We start from the raw sequence: 22,430 nt of genomic DNA, 5'->3' as shown, positions 1-22,430 counted from the left end.
TTTGTGACTGAACCAACCGGTAAAATTTTAATCATATTCAGGTTCCCACTTCTCTACCTCTTCTTCCGTCTTTTTATTTACTTTTATTTTTTTAATTCATTTCCTTTAAACTACTAAACAAATGGCTCATCAATAGTTTAATGTTTTTTCTTTTTTTTTTTCCATATTTCTTTTTACGTGCAAGCAATTAAATTTACCTTTTCGAAGATGCCAGGTTTGCAAAAGTTGATCTTTTTATTTTTTACACTTTTAAAAGAAAAGAAAAAACATCAAGTGAAAGTTTAAAATTCTAAATTCAAAACTAAGAGACATAGAAAAAGCAAATCTTGATAATTCCTAGATTTAGATTAGTCAAGTTGACATAACTATAATAATATTCTGTAATAACGATTTAAAATCTGGTCATATTTTGGATATTTCTAAAACAGTAATAAAACCATATAATAATCTCTAGATTTTTTTATTTTTATTAGGGAGAGAGAAGAAGCTAAACAATAACACCTACTATAAAGTTAGAGAAGTGGCCCCACCACCTCAATCTAAAAAAACTCATTAATTACAAAATCAACGGCTGATATCAGTTGTTGCCAATAGCCAAAAAATTAACACAGCCGTTGGATTAGTTTTCTTGTAAAATCTGACTTGGCAGAAAGCGTCATCCCGTAAAAAAGGCGTTGAGTTGGCACCCGACCGGTTGATCTGAACCGTTGGTTAGAGAAAACAATTGACGGCTCAGATGAGAATGTGGGGACCTCTTTTGTATTCACTCAAGTCACGGTCACGGAACTTCCCAGAAGTGTGAGGTCCACAGTGTTAGCTGCCAATGTGGAATTGCTCCTCTCTCTCTCTATATATATATTTTTATTTTAACCTTTTTCACTGCCTATTTACTATTTTCACCTATATCCAGTGGAAATCTCACAGTATAAATTATTTTTGTCTATGAGAAAAAAAGAGAGTACTATATTCTAAATAATAAAAAAGTGTTGGCATGTTGACAAATAAAAAAGTTTGGCTTGTTTCGCTATTGTCGAGAGTAGTATTAATTGTAAAAGATAATTTTGAATAGATATTTCTAGATATTAGGTTTTCTTGTCCAGTTTAGTTTCTGATATATTTTTAATTTTCTTTAAAAAGTCTTCCTCCGATTGGATTTTCAATTTTTTTGTTTTTAACATTTAAATTAAGTGAAAAGATTGGAGTATAATAAATAGTATAACATACTTTTTTGTCCCAAAAAAAATAATAAATAAATAAATAAAACATACTTTAAGTTATACATTTGGAAAGAGAATAAAATTAACTCTGACTTTTTTTTATATATAAAAACTTAGTTAGGTTTGTGGTTGTGGATCTAAGATATTCAAATGTTTTATTATTTTAACGAAATTTGAATATCTTAGATCCACAAAAATGTCTCCCCTCCCTTACCAAATCGAAATACCAAATTAAATTATATGATAACGAAATTTTATTATGTTAACACACCATTATTATCATATATCCTGAGCATGGTTTCGAAAACGTCATTTCTTACGAGTACAGCAAAATCATTCGTGTGGGGGGGAGAGAATGAAATAGGAAAAGGAAATTAGAAAATACGGTAGTATTTCTACTTTTACTCCTAAACCTGATTTTTCAAATGTTTTTAGTACGGTGTCTTATTATAAATTTATTTATTAAAGAAATTTTTTATATTTATACTTTTATTTTAAATATATGGTGATTGTGACATGGATTAGGCCCCCCACGAGCAGAAAAATATAGATTTTGTAAATTGAATTTGGTCAATGGTCAGGATTCATCATAATTTTTTGCATATACGAGTAATTAATAACAGTGGAGTAACTCTTTCTTTAACGAGTTAGATTCGCATAAATTTAATTTTAACGTTACGCGCTGCGCTGATATAAAAGCGCGTGCAAATAAGAATCCTAAGATATCCACGTGTTTTATTACCAACATGACACGTGGATGATCGCTCTCTCTCTCTTTAATTCGTCGCCTTGGATCTTGTTTTTGTCGAAGCTACTCTCCTCTCCTCTCTCTTTACATAGCTTTAAAAATAAATAAAATAAAAATATAAACCGCTCTAAAGTCACGGTCGTTCACTTATATTAAAGGTGACAGCCGCGTTAGTTGTTTACGTGGTAATTTTCGATTGGTGGAATTACGTTATCTCGCTTTTTTTTACTACAGTGGAAATGCCACGTCGGAGTGTAGTAGAGTCCCCCACCCCCGCCTAATAAAACTTGTCGACGAATTAAAAAATTAACTTCATAGAAATAAATACGTTTGACTTAGTAGGTGACACGTGGTGATTTTTACGAGTTATTGCTTTTTCCTACGTGACAATAGTGTTGATCGTTCGCTTAACCCTAGCCGTCAAGAGCCAAACGTTTTTTTCTTACTCAATCAGACAATTATACATAAACATAAACAATATGTTTTTTTTAATTTAATTAACATTAATAAGTATCTTTGTACTAACATATCTTTCTTTTTTCTTTATTTGTCGTATGCGAAGAAACGTTTATAAGTATAATTTTTATGAGTTAAAAAAATAATCCCTTCATTAACGCACTAATAAGAGCATATCGAAAATTGCGAGCTCTAATTATTTTATATTTTAAACCATATAATATAAAATTATTTTATACAGCGAACATGGCACCATGACTGTTTCTTCATTATTATAATCATTGTTATCATTCAAATCTAGAAAATGCAAAGAGACGAAAGTACACATTGCCTCCAAAATAATATTATTTTTATACTATGAGACTAGATTAATCGTTGAAAGTATAAAAAACATTACTTTAGCTGATAGAGGCTAGGCAACTGATTAGGACGTATTTTGATATTTTTATTTTATTATATCTGTTCGATATTTTTTATATGAAGAAAAGTCACAATATTTGTATTCCAACATTTAGTGTTGGATATAATAAGTTTATTATTTTTCCGGATTTTAATAATTGATGAGAGAAGAGGGTAGTATGTGGTAGCCTAGATAAGCCCTTTGCTTAGGCTAAACCATTTTGCTGAATTTAAAAATACTAATTAAGGTTTTTGGTAATTGCGATTTGCTATTACTTTGACCTAAACTTGCCATGATAGATTGAAAAGAATAGCCATGATAGATACTTATTTTTATAATGGGGACACAACTATACAATTTTAATTTTTTTGTGGTGGCATAAGGAGAGAGTCTCTCATACGTTTGAAAGAAAGTGGTTATGTACACATAATCACCCAAAAATTATTTTATTATTTGATTTAAAACTTTCTCTATTATACAATTGATTGTTTTCTCTTATTGTTCTTTTAATGTTTTTTTTTTTTGGTTTGCTTTGTATTTTCTTTTGAAAGTTTTAGGGGCCCGGAAAGAAAATAAAGACCCCCATGCCATAAACAAAGGATCCACATCCACCGGGTCCTCAATTCTTTTCTCTTTTTCTTTTCCTGTTAATGTGTGTATTGAGGAAAAGAAAAAGTTGTAATTTTGTCAATAATATGATTAATACATAGAGAAAGAAATATTAATTTACCACAATGATAAAGTGATGAGATATATGAAACTTTTTTATAGTTATGAATTTATGACATCAGTGGTTCCTTACATGATTTGTGGGGGAGAGTTAGTAGCAGCTTCTACAAACGTCACAAAAGAAACAAAAATATGGCAAATATCAAAATAAAAGCCCAGAAGCCCATATAGAGGAAAAAGAAGGAAAGTACATATTGCTTTCATTAAAAAAAAACAGAACAGTCGTAGCAAATATAACATTCATAGTCATTATAGGTAAGCCGATTCCAAGTTTGGCTCTAGTAGGAGAGGGGGTGATGTATATACATATGAAAGAACTCAAATTCTTTAGAACTAAACTTCAGAAAAGGCTCTTCTTTAAATCAAATCAATGATACCCAATTGGAGCTGGAGCTTCCTTTAGTTCACGACCTTGGTAGTGTATATCCTGCAAAGAAAATATTTCATAAGTCACAAAAGTTAAGAGTTCGTCTTCATATGATGGATGAATAGAGAAAAGAAAATACACTTACAGATGCAAAATGGTTGACATCACGGTGATGAGCCTCGTCAGCACGAACAACCATCACAACATCACGGAGCGTAGCATCAGCAGGGAGCCTCCAGTAATCAATGGCAATAGCAGGAGCAGGAACGTTCTCAATGTTACGTTTGTCAAGTTCCTTGAGGAACTCAGTGTAAGAATGGATCGCTTCCTCTTCAAGGTACCCAACCATACGGTGAGCAAACTTGGGAGAGATGAGGTAACCAAGGAAATAGGCGTTAAAGAAAACTCCTTGCACAGTGATCACAAGAGCTCTCTCGTACCATTTGGGTTTTGCTACTTCCATGAAAGTCATGAGATGCATCCTCTCGTTCTCCGCTTCCTCGAGTAAAGCTTTGATCCATCCTCCACTTTGCTCAAAACGACGGAGAGATTTGCAGTGTAGTAACATTCCTCCTACCATTCCAGGCACTGCTGCCACAGTTTCAAGCATCATAGCTCTACATCCATATCTCCTCTGTATTGTCAATACCACAAAATCAGAAAGTCCCCAAACATTTCCATTAATATATATAATAAGAACTGTTTAGTCATTTAATCTTATTTACTAAACTCAACGAATCGTCTTAATTGGCAAAAATCCAAATCACTAACAAATGTAAACTATATAATATACAAAAAAATTATTCCCAAAAACAAATAAAATAAAATATTGACTAGTTGCCAAAGAAAGAAAGAATGAATCATATGTTTCCGTTTCGGAAAATTTCAAGATTTGGGGAAGAAGACGAAGAGTGTACCTGGAAGAAGAGATCGGTAGGCCAACGAAGAGATTTAACAGTCCAATAAGCAATTCTATCAAGAAACGTCGTCGGAACATGATGCTTCTTCAGATCTATTGTCGTATCAGCTTTATACGTCTCCCATGGCTGCAACAATCCAAACAAATTTCAATAAAACATACTCACAAATTGAACTAAGAGCAACACTATTATATAACGAAGAAACGTACCCTGAAGCAGTTCCACTTCCATTCAGAACCATCTTCTTTAGTGATCTTATTAGGTTCAACACCCCAATAACTCATTATACCTTTCTCTCCCTTGTTGTTACCTCCGGCGCCGGCGTTTCCACCGTCAGATTCGTTCTCTGTTTTCTTCTGATTCGCCTCCTCTTCCTTCGTAGGCGTTTTCTCTCCCAGAGTAATCGTGCTGGCGAATCTCATACCTCCATTAACCGTCGGAGCTCTACTCCAGATCCAAGAAGAAGCAATCTCAGGCTTCAAAAGACGGCTTGCTGATAACGCCGCCTCGTGAGACGAAACAGCACGGATCGTAGTAGTGGTCGAGAAGAACAAACGTGGTCCAGCCGCCGCTAAAAGCGATTTCGCCGCCTTGGCTCCACTGCGACTCATCATCATTGTACAGATCGGAGAAATCAAATCCAAGAATTTAGGAAAATTGTAAAGAGAAATCTTTTTTGTTTTTTTTTTTTGTTTTGGGGTTTACTTTTGTCGTCTTATGCTCTTCTCACGCAGGTCTCGAGCAAGTTATATATACTAGAGAAACGAACGGTCGGCTGATCAATATTATTGATGTTTATGTAAGGAGATTATGACACGTGGAAGTAGGCTATAACAGTTTTTTTGTGTGGTGTATATTTACCCTTGTGGGCATGAGAGATATTTCGTTTATGACTTTGCTTTGACCGAGGGTATTTATGTAAATAGAATGACGGTGTAGATTTTTCTTGGAGACCAAGATGTTTTGCGTGGTGGGCAAGACCTTATTTTTTATTGGTCGAATTTAATGACTAATCGTGTGGGTTTATTTTAGGTGATGAGTTCAGAAACTCTAGACAAAAAAAAAAAAATTGCTAACAGAAAAATTTGACAACAAAAATTACACTTTTTCATTTTTTTTGTTCAAGAATGCCAATTTTCTAGTTATTTTCAGTTTGACATATATTCTGTTTCAACTTCCAAGCCAAAATTAGACAAAATTTTAATAATAATTTACTTTTAATTGTCAATTATGTTTGATTATATATATATATATATATATATATATATATTTAATTTTCATTTTTAGTTCTCTTAGATCATTAGATGTTCCTAGCACCTGTTGGTTTTATTTCATCCCCTATATAATAAAACGGAAGTACACAACATTGTTTTGTAAACTATATAATTTTAATAAGTTGGTTACAAATAGGTTATATATTAAATTTTATATTATTTGTATGGTCTGGATTTATTGTTTCAAAAATCTTAAAAAGAATATTCTAAAAAATCATTTGATATCATCTAACTTACCATATTAATTTCCTTTATTAAATTATTCATCAAATAAAATTTTTTGATATCCAACTTAACATATTAATTTGTTAATTATCATTATACTTCACCTCTCATTTTTATATATGAGTCTATTTTGTGAAACAAATAAAGTATCATATTATTTATTATAATTAAAAAATAATTTTATTTTCCGATATACTATAAGTTGAATTTTAAAAACAAATATAAATGATTCAATCTATAAAATATTCAAGTTTAATTAATATTATTCTTTAAAAATAATATCTATTGAATTAAAATTTTTACTGAGTAACGGGTCAAAATTTGGAATATGTAAATTCAATTTCATACTTTTTGTTAAATTTTATAAATTTATATAATATAATAAACTTTAAATAATTTATTTTGAAATATTTTTAAAATATTGAAACTAGATATTAAAGTTAGAAACTATAAACACTCTAAATTTGTTTGTTATAACAATGTCAATAATATGTCACTATAATATGAAAGAATTAAAAAAAAACAAGTATATTAAAACAAAAAGTATAACAATATATTAAATTACTCATAATATAATAACTCGCTTTTAAAAACCAAATTCACAAAATTATGTCTTATAATGACATTCATGTAATGAGGTAGAATATACATTGTTGAAATAATTTCACGTACATAAACTTATATAACATATTAAAATTTCATTTTAAAGTAGAAAATATACAAAATTTTGTATAAAATAATATTTAACCAGTGTTATAGCACGAATACTTATCTAGAATCATTAACAATATAAAACTTACAAAATAAGTATCTTTTCAAGTCATCATATTTAGCATATGATTTTATTGCATAATATTTTATCTACAAAAACTTTTAAAAACAATCACATGAATTATATTTTATATAAAAATTACAATAGAAATAAAATGAATTTCAACCCGTGCTCTAGCACGGATCTTAATCTAGTGTTTATTATTAAAAGGATAATTTTTGTAAATACTATTAAAATGAGTTTTTTCTTTCAAAAATACAATCATTAGTTTTTTTTTTTTTGAAAATACCATAATATATATTTTTTCAAAAATACCACAAAACTAAAATCAACTTTCAAGTTTCAACATTCAAAACTAAATTCTAAAACTCTAAACACTTAAACCTACCCCTAAAAACTATACACTAGATCTAAAATACTGTAGTCAATCCAAACCCAAAAAACAAAAATTATACACCCAAGAAAATCAATTTTTGTATTTGTGATATAAAAAAAATAAAACTAATAATAATATTTTTTGGGAAAAACCTTAAAATGTGATATTACAAAGAATTTCTCTATTTATAAACTCCAAGAACCATTAAGGCAATTTGAATGTCGTCACACAAGATTTTAAAGATCAGTCATGGTTTTAGCTAATACTAACAGTATCTCAAAAGATTTTGAACTTTGAAGACAAGTAAATTTCACATCTTCTCGTTATTATCGTCTTTGTTTTGGCAAAAACAAAAACAAAGAAAAAAATTGATTTTTTAAGTGTGGGTTTAGCGTTTGAGGAAGTGTTTTACTTTTAGATTTTTGCCCAAATTAGCACATTGTTTCAAGAAGATTGAACCTAATACCAAAGTATTCGGTTTGATTCGGCTTAAACTATAGAAATCAAAATAACCGTTTACCAAAGCAAACCAAACCGACTGATGTGGGTCAGAGTATCCAATATCCATTGTCATAATATAGTCTAGAAGAAATTGAATTGGCAATGATTCTTTACGTTATTAAAAAAAAAAAAAACTAATGCCACTATAAAAACCCATTTAGGAACAAAGAAAACAAAAAAGACAGTATAATAGAGCTTTAAAACAATAAAACATAGCTAGAGAAGCTCTTCAGATTCAGTGATATCCAATGGGAGCTGGAGCTTCTTTCAGTTCACGACCTTGGTAGTGAATATCCTGCATTTTATTATACAAACCATTAAAACAATTTACGATCTTCCAAATATATATACATGACACACAAACACACACAACTTACGGATGCATAGTGGTTAACGTCACGGTGATGGGCCTCATCAGCACGGACCACCATTACAACATCACGAAGCGTCGCGTCCGCTTCAAGCCTCCAGTAATCAATAGCGATAGCCGGTGCAGGGACGTTTTCAATGTTACCATTATCAAGTTCCTTGAGAAATTCAGTGTAAGAGTGGATTGCTTCTTCCTCAAGGTATCCAACCATACGATGAGCAAACTTGGGAGAGATTAGGTATCCAAGGAAATAAGCATTGAAGAAAACGCCTTGAACGGTGATCACAAGAGCTCGTTCGTACCAATTTGGTTTCGCAACTTCCATGAATGTCATTAAGTGCATCCTCTCGTTCTCTGCTTCTTCGAGTAGGGCTTTGATCCAACCACCACTTTGTTCAAACCGCCTAAGTGATTTGCAGTGGACTAGCCTCCCTCCAATCATCCCCGGAACCGCTGCTACCGTTTCTAGCATCATCGCTCGGCATCCGTACCGCCTCTGCCTTTAAAATTAGTCCAAAACATACAAAGCATTTGAAACGATGTAGAAAATCATACAAGTCGTATGACTCTATACCTGGAAGAAGAGATCAGTAGGCCATCGAAGATATTTAACAGTCCAATAAGCTAATTTGTCTAGTAACGTCGATGGAACATGATGCTTCATCAAATCTATCGTAAGATCTGATTTATAAGTCTCCCATGGCTACCATTATTCCAACACAACAACAAAGTTCAAACCATACACACAATGACACAAATGCACTGTCACATATCAATCGAACAAGAGAGTAACATAACACATTGTAATATGTAACGTACGTACCCGAAAGAAACTCCATTTCCATTCAGTTCCATCTTCTTTGGTGATCTTCATCGGTTTCACACCCCAATAACTAACGATCAATTGCTCCCCTTTGTTACCTTGATCAGCCTTACCACCGCTAGATCCATTCTCCTCCGTCATTTTCTTCTTCTCAAATGTCATCTTGCTGAGATCTCTCACGCCACCCATCGCCGCCAGAGAAACTCTAGGCTTCAAAAGATGGCTGTGAGTCACAGCATTTGCCATTACATTGGCTCTATAGCGACTCATCATCATTTGTGCAGATGGAAGATGAAAGTGTTTTTTTCTTTTTTGCATTTTGTAACACGTCAACTGTTATCTATTTATATTAATTACGGAACTTTAGCATCATTGTATACAAAACGAAAAACTCGTCTACGATTTGACTAAAAGACTTGTAGCACACGAAACGAAGACAAAGGCCAGTCCGCAACCAACGTTATTCTGCAAAACAAATAAGAAACACGAAAAATTATAGTAACTTGTAGTAATATTCTTGTGAAATTAGATTATAAAAAAATATATATATGTTGAGAAAACCCTCTGTTCCAAAACAGAGACATGTTATGTTTGTGTGTAGTAGGGTCTGCACGACGTAGTTTTTATATGGCTTCGGAATGAAACCATATGAGTTCGCTGACAAGTAACAACAATGACTCAACTCAAGCTTGCTTAGTGCCTCATGGGCTTAGGTGTGGTCCAAAAACCTACTCATCAAAGATGCCATCCCGTCTCGGTTCCTACCAAAAAAAAATTCATTAAAATTATTCAGACAAAGGAAAAAGAAAAAAGAAAAGAGGTTTAGATTCTTATTTAGTTATTTGTATCGGCTAGATTTGAACCAAATTTGGAACATAATTGAAAATATTTGGAAACCAAAACGGTTTGTTTCTATACTCTATGTTTGTACCAGGAATTGTACAACACTAAATAAATAAAGATTTTTGGGGAAAGAGTGAAGCTGGTTCTTTTATTAACGATAAAATCGTGAGGTCGTGAAACAACCCTTCCCGTTTTTTTTTTTTAATAAAAGAATAATAAATAATAATATAATTAAATAACTACAACTAGTGGTCCTATATCCACTAGCCACCTAACCACATTCACAATCCAACAGCGGAACCACATACCAATAAATAACCAATAAAACAATATCCAATAACCAAATAAGTAATATCCAGCATTAATCCCAAACAGCATAAATCAAACAACCAGCAATCCTAACAATGCTCTAAGACTCAATTCTAGCAACCTATCAATGCCAGATAACCATACAATCAAGTCCCTAGAACATCCTCCTCTTCATTGCCTTTGATTCCACGATCACACTTTGCCTTTACCTGCACCACAAACACAAATTGAGATGCATGAGTATTTGATAAACACTCAGTGAGGCAATCCTCCCATCTACTGGGCTATACACACAAGCAATAAGATCTCTACATGCCACAAACAACAATCAATAAAACAAACCAGGCAATATACATAGCATGCAACGACCATCGTAACTGAACAAGGGGTGTCGACCGACACCAGATGGTGTCGATCGACACTGACTACCTGGTGTCGACCGACACCAAACTGGTGTCGACCGACACCCTGCCCGACACTCCCGAAAACCCTAGTTTGCGTCGACCGACACCTCCACATGGCATCGTTCGACACTCGCTAAAGTCCCGAGCCGTCCTCGCGTTGGTGTCGACCGACACCCCAACTGGTGTCGACCGACACTGATGCCGAGCAGCGATTTCCCTCGATCAGAAACTCCGAATCTCGCCTCCAAGCTTCTCCAATCCGCTCCTTGCACTCCCAGAAGCCAAACCCAGCCCAGACAGCAACGAAATATCATAGAGAACTCAAAGAAACAACCACATAAGCACCAAATCACATAGAATCTAGAGATCTTAGCTTAGATAAGCCATGGTCATGCACTCACCTCTTTGCAGGAAGATTCTGACCAACAAGAACGAATTCCCTCACTCCTAGCAAGCTTCTAGCACCTTCCCAGCCTTGGATCTCCCAAGAACAGCAAGGAATCTCTCAATCTCTTCCCAATAGTTCAAGAACACTCTCTCTTTGTGTTTTCTCTCAAAAACGGCGAATAAGACAAAACAACACGACCCTAGGTCGTTTTCTTCCTTTAAAACTCGATTTAGGGATTCCCTAAACCAACCACGCAAACCGAACAATTAAAATTGAACCGACCAAACCGACCACAATTGGTGTCGATCGATGCCTCACTAGGAGGTGTCGATCGACACCCTTACCAAAATACCAAGATTTGGTTTGCGGGTGTTACAATTCTCCCCCACCAATATGGATTCGTCCCCGAATCCCGCAATACCGTCCATCTGCCAAGGACCTCCGTGCCACCGTCTGCACGGCCCGCACGTCCCCATACCGGACTAAACACCGTCAGCCAAGGTTTCCCGTGCCACTGTCGCAACAGCCCGCACACCTCCGACTGACCCTCGAGGTCTCCCTCTAGCCAATATACTCGCATCATAAACACTATTTGCTCACAACTCAGTGCTTCCCCCGTCCGTGGTCGTAACCATCGAATCATGCCGGCTCGCTATCAGGCCAACCGCCTTAAGCTACGGCATCCAGGAAGTCACTCACACACACACACTCCCCCCGCTCTCAGGTCGCAACCTTCGAGTCATACCGGCTCACTGCCAGGCCACAGCCTACAGCTACGGTATCCAGGGAGTCTCACGCGCCCACTCCCCCCGCTCTCGGGTCGCAACCCTCGAGACATACCGGCTCACTGCCGAGCTGCGGCTCACAGCTACGGTATCCAGGGAGCCTCACATATCCCGCTCTTGGGTCGTCACCCTCAAGCGCGCTCTCGGATCGTCATCCGAAGCAACATACCACTCCCACTCTCTGGCCACAAAGTCCATCGAGCTATCGGTATCATGTGAGTTAGGCTCGCATGGCCTTGAGCAAAAACAAACACTGATGCCAACGAGTATCTCCCGGCTAGATCTACCTCACATTTCCACAAAACATTCCCATTTTAGAAACTTTCTATTTATGGAAACCTTCCTTTTGTGGAAACTTTCTATTTATGGAAACTTTCCAAAAGTAGAAACCCGAGCTATTTCTCTTTTCCCATGACAACAATAGTCAAACATAAAGAAAAATACTCATCTTATTAATCTCAAAAAATGTCATAATCGTTACAATCTCAACGAAATTACATCAGAAAAACCAAAAATACAACAACCGGAGCCAACAACCCGCATCCCGAGCACCACCTCATCTTGATACTTAGTCGCACAACCAACCACCCCTAAGCGACCAAATATCAAGAGAGATGGGCTGGAATACTCCGTACCCGCTCCAGCCACGGACTACAACTCGGACCCGGCTAGACAAGCTCAAGTCGCGGTCTGCTTCTCAAACCACTTCTTAAACCTTGCCTTCATCCTCGCCTCGGGCTCCCAAGTCTGCTCCTCTACTCCGTCACAGTCCCACAGGACTCTCATCAAAGGAATCTTCTTCTTCCGAAGTTCCTTGACTCTCCTCTCGAGCACCCTCACTGGTCTCGCCTCTAAAGTCATGTTAGGCTGAAGATCCTCAGGAATCTTAGCCAACAACTGATCACCCTCGTGAAGACACTTCCTCAGCATCGACACATGAAATACCTTGTGGAACGCACGCATAACCTCAGGCAACTCCAACCGGTATGCCACTGGTCCCACCCGCTCAACCACTCTGAACGGACCCATGTACCTCGGACTCAACTTAGTCTCTGTCAATGACCTGTTCGGACCCCGCAACATGGCCATCTTGAGGTACACTCTATCACCAACCTGAAACTCAAGATCCTTTCTCCTCTTATCAGCATAGCTCTTCTGCCGATCCTGAGCCTCCTTCATGTTCAGCCTCAAAACCCGAATCTTCTCCGAGGTCTCCTGAACAAAATCTGCACCAAATATGCTCCTCTCCCCCACCTGAGTCCAACATAAAGGTGTACGACACGGCCTCCCATACAGGGACTCATAAGGAGCCATCCCAATACTAGCCTGGTAGCTGTTGTTATAAGCAAACTCCACCAAGCTCAAGTGATCTGCCCAATGACCACCCCAATCCAGCACACACATCCTCAATAAATCCTCCAAAATCTGTATCGTCCTCTCTGACTGACCATCAGTCTGAGGATGATAGGCTGTACTCATATGCACCTTCGTGCCCATCTCCGCCTGAAATGCCTTCCAGAACACCGAGGTGAACTTGGAATCTCTATCAGACACAATACTAGCAGGCACACCGTGCAATCTGACTATCTCCCTCACGTACTTCTTGGCCAAAACCGCTGCTCCATCAGTTTTCTTGATGGCCAGAAAATGCGCAGACTTAGTCAAACGGTCCACAATGACCCAAATAGCATCAAACGTCCTCGACACAGGCAAACCTACCACGAAGTCCATCGTGATCAAATCCCACTTCCACTCTGGAATGGGTAAACTCTGTAATAAACCACCAGGAACCTGATGTTCCGCCTTCACCAGCTGGCAAGTATCACACTTTGCCACCCAGTCAGCTACGTCCTTCTTCATCCCGACCCAGTGATAATACCACTTGAGGTCACGGTACATCTTGGTCGCTCCTGGATGAATAGAGAACTTGCTCGAATGAGCCTCTCTCAGTATTTCCTGCCTCAAATCCTCACCCTTGGGCACACAGATCCGACCATGCACAAGGATAGTACCATTAGCAGAAACCTGATACTCTGCACCCGCAGCCTTAGAGGCATCCACCAGCCCCTCATCACTCTCCTGAGCTAACCTCACTCTGCTCTATCAACTGCCTCCAAACCCAAAAGGTTCTTGTGAGATAGCACACAAACTCAATGCACTAATTTCACCTACCAACACCTCCATATCCTGCTCCTGAGCCGAAGCCACCCGCTTCCGACTCAAGGCATCTGCAACCAGATTAGCTTTACCAGGATGGTAAGCTATGTCCAAATCATAATCCGCTACTAACTCCATCCAACGCCTCTGCCTCAAATTCAGCTCAGGCTGAGTAAAAATGTACTTCAGACTCTTGTGATCTGTAAATACCTGTACCTTCCCACCATACAGATAGGATCTCCAAATCTTAAGAGCAAAGATCACTGCTGCCATCTCCAAATCATGAGTAGGATAATTAGCTTCATGCTTCCGCAACTGCCGCGAAGCGTAAGCTATAACCTTCCCCTGCTGCATAAGTACACAACCCAACCCCACTCTAGAAGCATCTGTATACACAACATAAGGCTCGTCCTGCTCAGGTAATGCTAACACCGGCGTGGTAGTCAACATCTGCTTGAGACTTGCAAAACTTGCCTCACACTCTGGTGACCACACAAACGGGGCATCCTTCCCTGTAAGCTTAGTCATCGGCTGAGCCATACTCGCAAAACCCCGAACAAACCTCCTGTAGTAACCTGCTAACCCCAGGAAACTCCGAATCTCAGTGGCACTCTGCGGCCTCGGCCACTCCCTGATGGACTGAATCTTCTCTGGATCCACTGAAACTCCCTCAGCTGAAACAATATGACCCAAGAACCCCATCTCACGCTGCCAGAAACTGCACTTACTCAGCTTAGCAAACATCTTCTGCTCCCGCAGCTTCTCCAACACTGCTCTCAGATGTACTGCATGCTCCTCAAGACTCTTAGAATATACCAGGATGTCGTCGATGAAAATGATGACTGACACGTCCAGAAACTCCTGGAACACGCTGTTCATCAATCTCATAAACGCAGCTGGCGCGTTTGTCAACCCAAACGGCATCACCACAAACTCATAGTGCCCATATCTCGTCCTGAAGGCTGTCTTCCTCACATCTGCCTCATGAATAGGGATCTGATGATAACCTGAAGCCAAGTCGATCTTGGAGAACCAAGTAGCACCCCTCAACTGATCCAACAACTCATCAATCCTCGGGAGAGGGTACTTGTTCTTCACAGTAACTCGGTTCAAACCCCGGTAGTCAATACACAACCGGAAACTCCCATCCTTCTTCTTAACAAACAACACCGGAGCTCCCCACGGTGAACAACTAGGACGGATAAAACCCTTGCCCAACAAATCCTCCAGCTGCTTCTTCAGCTCTGCCATCTCTGCTGGAGCCATCCTGTAAGGAGCCTTGGATAACGGCAACGTCCCCGGTTCCAGCTCAATGGTAAAAGGATCCGACCGAGATGGTGGTAATCCCTGCAATGACTGGAACACATCCTCAAAGTCCTCCACAACCGGAATACCGCTATCCGTAGACTTCCCGACTGACTCTGGCATAGATATAGTAACCAGATAGGTCTCACGGCCCTTCTCGATCATCTTCCCTGCCTGAACGGCTGAGATCACGAGACTCCCCGAAGTCGGTCTAATACCCTGAAAAACCAACTTCCCTCCTGGACGCTCAAACTCCACTCTACCCCGATAGCAATCCAAATGCACCTTATACCGATGCAACCAATCCATACCAAGAATGACGTCATACAACTCCACTGGACTGATAAGCAAATCCGCTGGCCACGACTCTCCTGCGATCTGAATACCAACTCCTCCAACTCGTCCAATAACCCTCAGGAACTTGCCTCCAGCAACTCTGACAACTCCTGAACGCTCTCCAGAATCCCCTCTGATCCCCGCACTCACGGCACACTCCGGAGTAATGAAGCTATGAGAAGCTCCAGAATCAAACATAACATGGGACTTAAACCCGTCCACCAACAAGGTCCCTACACAAACCTCATGTGTTGAGAACCTAACACTTGACCACAAACAAAAACAAATATAATCTAAACTATTGAATTGACTAAGTTCGAATCTCAGAAGTTATACCTGTGATCGCTCCTGCACTAGTGCCACCGGGCTCCTGAGTCGAGTACACCTGAGTCGTCGGCTCAATCCAACCCACCGGCTGCACACCGTGCTGCACACCCTGCTGCACCCCTGGCTGAGCTCCAGCCTGCAACACTGCTACCGCCCTCTGCTGCAACTTGGGACAACGAGGCTTGATATGCCCCGTCTCTCTGCAGTAGTAACACACCCGAGTATCTGTCCGCGGCTCCGTCACCGCCCGCTGCTCTGTCACTGCCCGCTGCTCACCTCTCTGTGGACAGCTAGACACCTTGTGGTCCCTACTACCACACCCAAAGCATTTCGCACCCCCGTGCCTCGATCTCTGCATAACATCGAACTTCCTCTTCTGCCCCTGCGCAGGCTTGCCGCCCTTGCTAGGAACATAAAGCGGCTGAGACTGCTGTGGCTGCACCGAAGAACTAACCACAACCACCTGTGACCTCAAGTCATCCTCTATCCCAGCTGCAACCTCAACCAGCTCTGCTCTCGTAGCATAGCTCCTCACTCTGCACCGAGTCCTCAAATCATCCCGCAGAGCCAACAAAAACCTCCGCACCTGAGCCGCCTCTGGCTCCCATGCCCTGCCTGCATACCCCACAAGCCGACTGAACTCTGCATCCAGCTCCCGTACTGTACGGTCCCCCTGAGTCAAACCCAAGAACCGTGCCTCCATACGATCAAGAGCCTCCTGAGGAAAATACTTGGAGTTAAACTCCCCCACAAAATCTCCCCAAGACATACCCCTCTGCACCCTCCGTGCTGTCACCGACCTCCACCACACACGAGCATCTCCTGACAAGTAAAACACTGCCAGATCCACCCTGTACCGGTCGGGACACCTAAGCAAAAGGAAAATATCCTCCATCCGCTCTCTCCACTCATCCGCTACACTCGGATCGGTACCTCTTGAGAAATACCCTGCTCCCACATGCCGCAGCTGCTCCATCATCCGCACATACTGAGCATCCACAACCTCGGCCCCCGGCTGCACACCTGCCTGCAAACCCGCCACAGGCTGCACCGCTGGACCCTGCCCACCACCCATGGGCGGCACTACCGGATCCTGCCCACCAACCACTGGCGGCACTACTGGATCCTGCCCACCAACCACTGGCGGCACAACTGCTGGAAGTCGTTGCAGAACCTGAGCTAGCAAGTCCATCAAGACATCCTCCCTGCCTGGAGCACCTCCCGCTGCAACCCCCACACCCGGGGCAACACCGTGACCGACACCGGGCCCATCCGCCCTGCCGTCACCCAAACCAGCCTGGTCTCCAGACACACTAGGATGAACCTGTGACTCCGCCACCTCCTCACTGGCCATGCTCTGGGTCACACTCACATTGGCCTCAGGAACCTGACCTCGTCCCCGACCCCGACCACGACCACGCCCACAACCACGACCGCGACCAACAGCATCCTCACCCCTAACCATCTGTATCATCCAAGAACAGAAGGCTAAGCAAACAATAATTCTAATACACAAGAAACACAACTTACCGTGGAATCACAACACAGGCTCGAAGAGGATGTTCTAGGACTTCATGCCACACTCAATTGACCGACTCACACAATCAATCATAGCATGGAATCCTAAACATCAACAGCAAAAGCACAATGAACCCTAGTCCTAGAACCGTAAGGGCTCTGATACCAAAATGAAACAACCCTTCCCGTTTTTTTTTTTAATAAAAGAATAATAAATAATAATATAATTAAATAACTACAACTAGTGGTCCTATACCCACTAGCCACCTAACCACATTCACAATCCAACAGCGGAACCACATACCAATAAATAACCAATAAAACAATATCCAATAACCAAATAAGTAATATCCAGCATTAATCCCAAACAGCATAAATCAAACAACCAGCAATCCTAACAATGCTCTAAGACTCAATTCTAGCAACCTATCAATGCCAGATAACCATACAATCAAGTCCCTAGAACATCCTCCTCTTCATTGCCTTTGATTCCACGATCACACTTTGCCTTTACCTGCACCACAAACACAAATTGAGATGCATGAGTATTTGATAAACACTCAGTGAGGCAATCCTCCCATCTACTGGGCTATACACACAAGCAATAAGATCTCTACATGCCACAAACAACAATCAATAAAACAAACCAGGCAATATACATAGCATGCAACGACCATCGTAACTGAACAAGGGGTGTCGACCGACACCAGATGGTGTCGATCGACACTGACTACCTGGTGTCGACCGACACCAAACTGGTGTCGACCGACACCTGCCCGACACTCCCGAAAACCCTAGTTTGCGTCGACCGACACCTCCACATGGCATCGTTCGACACTCGCTAAAGTCCCGAGCCGTCCTCGCGTTGGTGTCGACCGACACCCCAACTGGTGTCGACCGACACCGATGCCGAGCAGCGATTTCCCTCGATCAGAAACTCCGAATCTCGCCTCCAAGCTTCTCCAATCCGCTCCTTGCACTCCCAGAAGCCAAACCCAGCCCAGACAGCAACGAAATATCATAGAGAACTCAAAGAAACAACCACATAAGCACCAAATCACATAGAATCTAGAGATCTTAGCTTAGATAAGCCACGGTCATGCACTCACCTCTTTGCAGGAAGATTCTGACCAACAAGAACGAATTCCCTCACTCCTAGCAAGCTTCTAGCACCTTCCCAGCCTTGGATCTCCCAAGAACAGCAAGGAATCTCTCAATCTCTTCCCAATAGTTCAAGAACACTCTCTCTTTGTGTTTTCTCTCAAAAACGGCGAATAAGACAAAACAACACGACCCTAGGTCGTTTTCTTCCTTTAAAACTCGATTTAGGGATTCCCTAAACCAACCACGCAAACCGGACAATTAAAATTGAACCGACCAAACCGACCACAATTGGTGTCGATCGATGCCTCACTAGGAGGTGTCGATCGACACCCTTACCAAAATACCAAGATTTGGTTTGCGGGTGTTACAGGTCGTCACTAACAAGAATCAAGATTGAGCTCGTCAGTTCACAGGAGAACTAACAAGCCAATAATGACGAGCTCAGAAGCTAGAAGGAATTATACAGAAGACAATAACGGTTTTCACTCAAAGTATTGCTCTCTGTCTCTTGTCCTGGGGTGAGGATGGTGATCCTAATAAGTGATGCTTCATTTTATAGGCGACTGTTGACCAAGGGTTTTCTAGGGTTTCCATCGTGAATTCCCGAGAGTGCCCCTTTACGAATTATTAATGACTTGCATCCAATTTCGCCGGGCCGAAATCTTAATTAGCTTGTCTTGTTGGGCCGAGTGGCATATTGGGCGTAGCCCATATCCAACAATAGTCCCCCCATTAGTCCGGAGAGCGGTAGTTCTTCGGCAATCAGCGGGCGTGCTTGAATTCTGTTAATATGCCTGCTCGGCACAAATCGTCTCGGATTGCTTGTAAGTTTACTGATGATCGGCGATCGGCGAGACTCCACAATTGGAGATCGGCACGGCGCTGATGATGTGGAATCGGACAGGGGTCGCCGTGATAACTTGACTTTGAGCGGGTTCGATCGATCTTGCTGGGCGTCATCGAGGATCGCCGCACGAGAGAGTGATCTAGGTGAGATCGACAGATTTAATGATTCCAGGGGGATTGAAGATCGGCCGATTGAGATAGGTTTTGAGAGAAATCGAGATGAGTTGAGCGGCGGTAATGAGTTGAGCAGTAGTAATGAGCTTGGCGGTGAGCTCGGCGAGATGAGCAGAGGTAATGAGCTCGGCGGTGAGCTCGGAGAGATGAGCGAAGGTAATGAGCTCGGCGGTGAGCTCGGCAAGATGAGTGGAGGTAATGAGCTCGGCGGTGAGCTCGGCGAGAGTGAGATTTAGGTCTCGGCGGTGAGCTCGGCGAGATGAGTGAAGGTAATGAGCTCGGCGGTGAGCTCGGCGAGAGTGAGATTTAGGTCAGCGAGATTGAGAATGAGGTCGCCACCGAGATTGAGGTCGGCGAGCGAGAAAGTGAGATTGAGGTCGCCACCGAGAGTGAGATTGAGGTTGGCGAGATTGAGATTGAGGTCGGCGAGATTGAGATTGAGGTCGGCGAGTGAATTTTGAGGTTGCCACCGAGAGTGAGTTTGAGATCGCCACCGAGAGTAAGATTGAGGTCGGCGAGATTGAGATTGAGGTCGGCGAGTAAGTTTGAGGTCGCCACCGAGAGTGAGTTTGAGGTCACCACCGAGAGTGAGATTGAGGTCGGCGAGATTGAGATTGAGGTCGGCGAGTAAGTTTGAGGTCGCCACCGAGAGTGAGTTTGAGGTCGGCGGATGAGATCGGCGGATGAGATTGGCATATGAGATCGGCGGATGAGGTCGGCGAATTGAGTTTGGATCTCACGCGATCGAGAATGATTCCGAGGTTGGTTCTACGTGCAAGGAAGGAGATCGGTAAGAAAATGTTGATCTTGCGAGTGAGGAGAGATCAGCGAACGAAGATCGGCAATTGTGCGCTAGATAGAAATTGTCAGATCGATGAGATGAGATTGGTGTTCATGTTGTGCGCTTGCGTCCCACGTCTTCTCATGGGAGCGACAAGGAGAGATTTGTTCGTCAACTTGACGATGGCACTTAAGAGAGCACGGGAGAAGGTTGTGAGGTCAGCGCCAAGCTGGAGAGTGGAGATCGGCATCAAACTTGAGAATGCAGGTCGGCACCAGGTAGAAGAGTGGATGTCGCCATCGAAAGTTGAGGTCTCCACCGAGAATGAGTGGAGGTCTCCACCGAGAATAAGAGAGTAGGTCTCCACTGAAGACAAGAGTAGAGTCGCCACCATGAATGAAAGTGGAAAATGAGATGGAAGGAAAGCGCAAGAGCGTCGAACGTGAAAGCGACGAGCGTGAGGGTGGTGAGCGCAAGAGCATGAGAGAGTCGTCGAGCGTGAGCGTTGAGCGAAGGCATTGAACGCAAGGGTGTTGATTGCAAGGGCGTCAAACGCGAGGGCGTTGAGCGAGAGAGCATCGTCGAGCATGAGAGCGTCGTCGAGCGTGAGCGTTGAGCAAAGGTGTTGAACGCAAGGGAGTTGAGTAAGAGAGCATCGAACACGAGGGCGTTGAGCGAGAGAGAGTCTTCGAGCGTGAGAGCGTCAGCGAGCATGAAGGCGTCAAACGTGAGGGCATTGAACGAGAGCGCGTCGTCGAGTGTGATGGCGTCGTCGAGCATGATAGCGTCGTCGAGCATGAGGGCGTCAAACGCGAGTGCGTTGAGCGAGAGCGTTGAGCACGAGGACGTTGCCGTGGAGGAGCGAGCTTATGTTTCATATGCAACTCGGTTTTCTGTCCGGCTTATCCTGTGGGTGTTTGGGGTTGGCAAGAACTTGCAAGCCGGAGCTTGGCTTATTAGTTCAGACGCCCTTAAGCTAGTGCGAGACTTGCTCGGCTTTTTGCTTGGTTTCGAGATGTATTCTACGGGGCGAGACGTCTCTCGGCTTACTCTGTTACGTGTTTCGAATACCAAGTTTTAGGTTGGTAGTTGAGATGAGCTCGTCGTACCTTTTAGGTGCGGTCCTGGTGTCCGGCTTACCCTGTGGGTGCCACGAGGTCGGCAAGAGTGTACAAGTAAGAACTTGGCTTATTCAAACTTGACCGCCTGCTAGCTGAATGCGAGACTGGGCTCGGCTTTTTTTTTGTGCGGATTATTTCACCACTGCATCCATGTGGAACGCGTTTTAAATCGTACACCTGGCCAGGGCGACAATATAGAAGCTGGACACTCGTTAAGACGGACTCGTTCGAGAGAGCTTGTTTGTGATTAAATGTACTCTTGCGAGTGTAAAGTTTTTGTCATCTTCTTGTGAAGAGTTGACGAGCTCGATATGTCGAGCGTTCTTTTTTTTTTTTTTTTTTTTTTTTTTTTTTTTTTACTCATCACGCTTCTTTGTGTTGAGGGTGAATAGAAGGATCGGGAAAGATTCGAGTGAGATTGTTTGTTGCGAGCATGTTTGAATAGTCCTGATGAGAGCGGTGGTTGGCCAGAGGCTGTTGGGGATTTTGGTTACGTTCAGTGACCTTTATCTGTCGAAAATGTTGAGCTTGTCGGCCCTTGGCGTGGAGGTTCTTACGTGTGTTTTAGGATGAGAAACCGATATGTTTATTGGGATCGGATGGGAAAGTAGAGACCTCGAAGGTATAAGAACTGTGGATGAGAGCGGCACTCAGCTCCATTGTTTTGAGATATTGTTTTGAGCTCAGCCAGTAGTGGTGGAGTCTCCCGAGATTGATACTCATGTGGTTGGTGCTAGAATGGAGCTGCTTGAGGTTGGCGGCTATGACGTCGATGAGATTGGTTTTTGCAAGGCTGGTGTAGCTTTCTCTCGACATAACGGTTGTGGAGTTGTTGTCGATTGTGAGAGCGGAGG

At 41.8% G+C, this 22,430-nt stretch overlaps 2 protein-coding genes across 2 annotated transcripts; both read right to left on the bottom strand.

Annotated features, from left to right (window-relative positions):
- Window positions 1–3,730: 3,730 nt before the first annotated feature.
- Window positions 3,731–5,717, bottom strand: LOC104746687 (ubiquinol oxidase 1a, mitochondrial). The gene is made up of 4 exons (XM_010468215.3): window positions 5,047–5,717; window positions 4,835–4,963; window positions 4,063–4,551; window positions 3,731–3,977 (listed from the first exon to the last, which is right to left on the bottom strand). Exons 1-4 carry the CDS (start codon window positions 5,452–5,454, stop codon window positions 3,918–3,920), a joined length of 1,086 nt encoding a protein of 361 aa, XP_010466517.1. The 5' UTR covers window positions 5,455–5,717; the 3' UTR covers window positions 3,731–3,917.
- Window positions 5,718–8,130: 2,413 nt separating this feature from the next.
- LOC104746686 (ubiquinol oxidase 1b, mitochondrial-like) lies at window positions 8,131–9,476 on the bottom strand. The gene is made up of 4 exons (XM_010468214.2): window positions 9,179–9,476; window positions 8,930–9,058; window positions 8,363–8,851; window positions 8,131–8,280 (listed from the first exon to the last, which is right to left on the bottom strand). Exons 1-4 carry the CDS (start codon window positions 9,452–9,454, stop codon window positions 8,221–8,223), a joined length of 954 nt encoding a protein of 317 aa, XP_010466516.2. The 5' UTR covers window positions 9,455–9,476; the 3' UTR covers window positions 8,131–8,220.
- Between the last annotated feature and the right edge of the window lie 12,954 nt (window positions 9,477–22,430).

The sequence above is a fragment of the Camelina sativa genome, chromosome 15 (genome assembly GCF_030686135.1).
Source record: "Camelina sativa cultivar CO46 ecotype springtype chromosome 15, ASM3068613v1".
In the NCBI taxonomy this organism is placed as follows: Eukaryota; Viridiplantae; Streptophyta; class Magnoliopsida; order Brassicales; family Brassicaceae; genus Camelina; species Camelina sativa.
This window is presented reverse-complemented; position numbering and strand designations above follow the sequence as displayed.